General features: G+C 36.7%; 1 protein-coding gene across 1 annotated transcript; it reads left to right on the top strand.

Moving 5' to 3' along the window:
* Positions 1 to 4,225: 4,225 nt before the first annotated feature.
* Positions 4,226 to 5,203, top strand: LOC107159634 (olfactory receptor 9G4-like). The gene has a single exon (XM_015506217.1). It carries the CDS (start codon positions 4,265 to 4,267, stop codon positions 5,201 to 5,203), a length of 939 nt encoding a protein of 312 aa, XP_015361703.1. The 5' UTR covers positions 4,226 to 4,264.
* Positions 5,204 to 5,735: the final 532 nt, after the last annotated feature.

The following is a 5,735-nucleotide window of genomic DNA, read 5'->3' as shown; positions in this document are numbered from 1 at the left end:
GGTGGCTGGGAATTTGAGTCAGTGGTTAAAAACTCTTGGTTTCAATTTCTGGTTTAAAGAGAGAAAGAGAGAGAGAGAGAGAGAGAGAGAGAGAGAGAGAGAGAGAGAGAGAGAGAGAAGAATACTGTCATTTTTTCTTGCTTTCCATCATTGACTTCAATTAAAAGTAAGACAGTGTCCCATTATTCAATATGTGTTTACTGAAGGGTACTTAATCTACTGCACTGCAATGTGTTGCAATATGAGACTATTTTTAATGAGGTATTATGTATAAGTGTTAACAAATTTGAATTATATAAGGGTGGTGCTTGCAAAAACCTCAGAAACTTTCCCTATGAATTGTGCTTCTGAAAGGAGATAACTCCTCCAAGATCACATGGATGATGAGCACTGGGGAAGTATCTGATAGGCCAATGAACTTTGCAATTTAAAGGCAATCCCTCTTTGAAAAATTATAAGATTTAAGGAAGTCATATCTGTTTATTTTGATGCCTGTTTTCTGTTAGTCCTTTTAAAAGGGTTATATCCAAACATTGGTGCTGAAGTAGATAAGAAGTTTCCTCCGATGTTTTTCTCTGGGGTTTTATATTTAAGTTCTTCTATTTATGATTCTAATGCTTTTCAGGGAAATTTTTCAGAGTTGTGTGTGATGGGAGGGTGGCAATCTCATTCTTTTGCAAGTGCTCTCCAGTTCCCCCAGCAGGTACCAAAAAGACTCCTATTTCCATATTGTGTATTCTTGTTCCACTTTCAAAGATTATTTGCATGTGTTGATTTCAGGGATTTTGCATTTGTTGCATTGGTCTATGTGTCTGTTTTGGTGCAGTATAATATACTGTTTTGATTATTGCAGCTTTGCATTAGATTGATATCAGGAAGTTTGATGCCTCCAGCTCAGCTATTCTTTGTTATGATTGCCTGAGTTACTTGGGACATTTTGTAGATCCAGTGAAATTATATGATTTTTTTTCTAGTGCTGTTAAAAATCTCATTGCAACATGAATGAACATGTAGGACATTATCTAAGTGAAACAGGTCAGAGAGAAAAACAATTACTGTCTGATCTCACTTAACTCTATAATCATAGAAACAGACTAGAATATTGGCTGCTAGAAGCTGCAGATCAGGGAATGGGGAGATGGTCTAATGTCACAGCCTGTCAGTGAAAATGAGTATGTCCTATGGATCCAATCACTGTACACTGTACAAACACACACCATATAACATGATGGATATGGATAACAATACCATATTGAATACTTGTAATGTGCTAAAATAGATTCTAAATGTTCTCATCATAAAAATGATGGAAAAAATATGTGAATCTTAAAAACAGTGTATGAAACTAGTTGGGAAGAAAAATTCAGCATTTAGCAAAATTCCAAATGACTCTACATCTTGACATAGATTGCCTCTTTGTAGAACTTGACATTATTAAATTTCTCAGGATGCTTAACTTTCATAATTAGTTAATTATTATTCTCTCCCTAGTGGGGAGGGGAACACTTACCATTTGTTAGGTACATTTTCTTTTCAGACTTTGGCTCTTTATCTTATTTATGGAAGATTGAAAATGCATTCTATTTTAAAGGTTAAGGTTATAGGTGGAGATATGATTAAAAGACTTTTCCAAGATTCCAGATCTATCAGGAAATAAGATCATAATTAGAACTTAGCATTTCAGTAATTCAGTTCTTTCTGTGCCAGACCTGTCTGCCTTCAGCTGGACTTTCTGATATGCTGTGGTTATCTTAGCTCACATGAGCACTGGATCACATAGAGTAGCCCTACACCATGTCTGTGGGCCAGCTTCATGTCAGTTTGTGTGCCAGAGAGAGCAGGACCTGATAGCTCAATATCCTGCAAGGTAGTCCAGGATAATTTACATGGTGTGTACAGGATTCCCAAAGTGACAAAGATCACAGAAAACCTCTTAAGCCTTAGAGTTGTAATATATATGGGTCTTTCTACTTCAACCTATTCATGAAAATGAACCACTTGACTGAACTCACAATGTGAAAACAAAACAACTATTCTAGAAATCAGTAAATAATTCTCTTTTTGACAGTGTAACATAGATTATTGGATCAGTGATTTATTCCTTTTCTCTTATCAAATGAGAAATTTGATACCAAATAGAATATGGTGTAATTCTGATGCACACAGAAGTCAGAACCATAAATAAAATACTCTATATTTTAGTGGAGAGTCCTCAACCTTTCATACGATTTATTTATTCAACATTTCAAAGACCTAAAATGTTTTGTGTAAAAACAGACCTAGGACACACTTATTAGCAAGTACATACTTTGGAAATTCTTATCCCTCCAGCCTTTCCCAGAATTTTGGAGAAGAAGTTATGGAAATATAAATTCCTCTCTAGAGGAGAGATGGAGACTAATGACCTTCTTCTGTCCTCTAGGTTAAGGTTGCATGTTATTCAATCTGCCTTACTCTATTTGGAATTTTGTTTCTTTGATCCTTGGATTGAACCAAGGGTTGCTAATCTCCGAGCCACATGCCCAGCTCTTTTTATATTTTAAGACAGGATCCTGCTAAGTGCTGGAGTATTACTAAATTGCTGTGGCTGGCTTTGAACTTGAGATCCTTCTGCCTTAACCTCCCGAGTCGCTGGGATTATAGGCATGAACCATCAGCCCTGGCTTTACTTCCTTTTCCTCTTTATGAAATCCTGGTCTCGACAGGTGACAGAAGAATGGGTTTCCCTCATTCATTCTGGGGTTACATGAATTCCTCATTATAACTTCAATCTCTGTTGGTTTAAAGGCTAAAACCAATGTGTGACAACCTGATATCCAGGCACATCTAAGATACCTCCGTCCACCATCTCGCTTAGTCTCTCTCAGGTCCTCTACCTCACCAGGCTCTCTGTGTGAAAGTTCTGATACACTTATTATGCTGTGAGTGTTCTCCACTTGGTCCTCACCTCAAATTCAGAGATCATTTTCTTAAATGTCATTTTTTAAATATGGTAATTTTTAAATATTTCACAAATTTCTGTAAAGATTTTAATAAAATACTAAAGAATGTATTCTAACAATCATTTACCTAGTTTCAGTCAAACCGATAAATGAGGTAATACATTCTGATCATTTAGTCACACTTTTCCCCAACTTTTCTTTAAAAAATTAGCTTAATGAGTCCTAGATTTATTTGTGTGGACAAGTGATAACAGAGTAGAGAAAGTTCATAGATACCATGTAGGTATAACCAAATGTTTATAGGTTATAGTACAAACTCCATAATCAAAGGTTGTTATACTTGAATTTGAGCAGATTCAGAAACAAAAATGATATTATTATTCATATAAATAAAATAATGCTACTTGATACATAAGAAGTTTTCATTAACCTTTGAAAGACAATTGGAATTTTTTGAATTAAGTCTATATACCAAATACAGGGCTAAATGTTGTTATGTGACATTCTGACAACCTGATTGGAAGCCATTAATAATCATTGTGAACTTTTTCTTCTCCCCTGTTGATAATAGACTGGCCCTACATTACAGAGTTTAAAAATGGAAGCTCCACATCCTCACCAAAACTTTTTGTTGTTTGTATTATTAATCGGTGCCATTCTGACTGGAGTGAGATGAAATTTTAAGTAGTTTTGATTTGCATTTCTCTAATTGCTGGAGATGTTGAACATTTTTTCATATATTTGTTGATTGATTGTATAGCATCTTCTGAGTGCAAAGTTCAGTTAACCAATAACCCCCAAATCAAATGCTGAATGTTTTCTATAATATAAGGAGGATAATTCATAGTGGGGTTGGGAGGGAGAGCATGGGTGGATTAGATGAACGCCAGATAGGGTAAAGGGGTAGGAGGGGAAGGGAGGGAAAATGGGGTAGAAAAGACAGAGGAATGAGATGGACATCATTATCCTAAATACATGCATAAAGACAAGAATGGTGTGAATATACTTTGTATACAACCAGAGATGTGAAAAAATGTGCTCTATATGTGTAATATGAATTGTAATGCATTCTGCTATCATATATAACAATTTTAATAAATAATTTTTAAAAAATGGAAGCTCCATCTTTAAAATCAGATTCAGACCCAAAATCAAGCTCTCTTAAGTAACAAATCAAATCCTATAATTCCAAATAATAAGCAATAAAACTTGAGAGCCTTCTAATAGTTCTAGACTTAATTGATACACAGTTTCTCATAATGGAAATTTTCACTAAGTTATTTCCCACTCAGTTTGAATCACAGGTTTTCCTCTTTGTGGACATGAAAATAGAAAATCGCACCATCCTGACTGAATTCATCTTGTTGGGTATCTCAGCAGATCCCCGGTGGCAGCTAATTCTGTTTGTGATATTTCTGATGCTCTACTTGCTAACCATGGCAGGGAATATGACACTGGTCATCTTAATCAAGATTGATGCCCGGCTGCATACACCTATGTACTGTTTCATTGGCAGTCTGTCTTTTTTGGATTTCTGGTACACCTCTGTATATACCCCTAAAATCATGGCAATCTGTGTCTCAGAAGACAAGCACATTTCCTTGGCTGGATGTGGGGCTCAGTTTTTCTTCTCCTGCTTGGCAGCCTACACAGAGTGTTATCTCCTGGCAGCCATGTCATATGACCGTCATGCAGCCATTTGTAACCCACTGCTTTATTCAGGCACCATGTCTGCTTCTGTTTGCATTGGGCTTGTTGCTGGATCCTACATAGGAGGCTTTCTGAATGCCATAGCCCACACTGCCAACACCTTCCGCCTGAGTTTCTGCGGTAATAATGTCATTGACCACTTTTTATGTGATGTTCTACCATTGGTAAAAATGTCCTGCACAGACACTCGGGTCTATGTCATAATCCTTTCCAGTATGGTTGGCTTCACTGTCCTCTCCTGCCTTCTGGCCATCCTCATCTCCTACTTCAACATCCTCCTGGCCATCCTGAGGATGCGCTCAGCCTCAGGAAGGCGCAAGGCATTCTCCACCTGTGCTTCTCACCTGGTCTCTGTCATGCTCTTCTATGGATCCTTGTTCTTTGTATACTCGAGGCCCAGTTCCAGCTACTCCCTGGAGAGAGACAAAGTGGCTGCCCTGTTCTACACCATCATCAACCCATTGCTCAACCCTCTCATCTATAGCATCAGAAACAAAGACGTCAAAGAGGCCTTCAGGAAAGCAATACTGTCCATAGGACCACAAGCTTGAGGTTTATTTTATGACTTTATTGCAGTTTGCAAATTATTGTTTTGTAGACATGTTTGTATGAGTTTTTATAGGTAGCTATGCTTGAAAATTTATAGTTAAAAAAATAAAATATTGGTCAAAACACACTTTTATTTTCAGGAGTGCTGGTTCTTCCTTTCTCTCTCTTTCTGGCCATGAGGAGAACAGTCCTCCTCTAGCAGGTCCTTCTGTCATGATGTTACCACAGGCCCAAAGCAACAGGCCAATCAACCATGGAGCAAAATATTCAAAACTATCAGCCAAAATAAACCTTTATATGTTAATTATATCAGGAATTTGTTATAGTGATGGAAGCTGACAACCACATTTATAAAGTGAAAGGGATTTCAAGTTGATATAATTACTATTTTTTTTTTCAGTGAATGAATAAGATGCTGGATATAGATGGGAGAGAACTGTCTTTTATCTAGGATTTTGATCCTGATTAATATATATTGGATTCTTGTCTCATAAATATTTATAAGAAAGTGATATGATTCTTGTTTCCATGAAA

This window comes from Marmota marmota, unplaced genomic scaffold (assembly GCF_001458135.2).
Source record: "Marmota marmota marmota unplaced genomic scaffold, marMar, whole genome shotgun sequence".
Taxonomy (NCBI): Eukaryota; Metazoa; Chordata; class Mammalia; order Rodentia; family Sciuridae; genus Marmota; species Marmota marmota.
Note: the sequence above shows the minus strand (reverse complement) of the source record. Positions and strands in the feature narration are given on the sequence as shown.

Excerpts from the sequence above, each read along its gene's own strand:
- LOC107159634 (XM_015506217.1), top strand. The coding sequence starts at position 4,265 with ATGAAAATAGAAAATCGCACCATCCTGACTGAATTCATCTTGTTGGGT.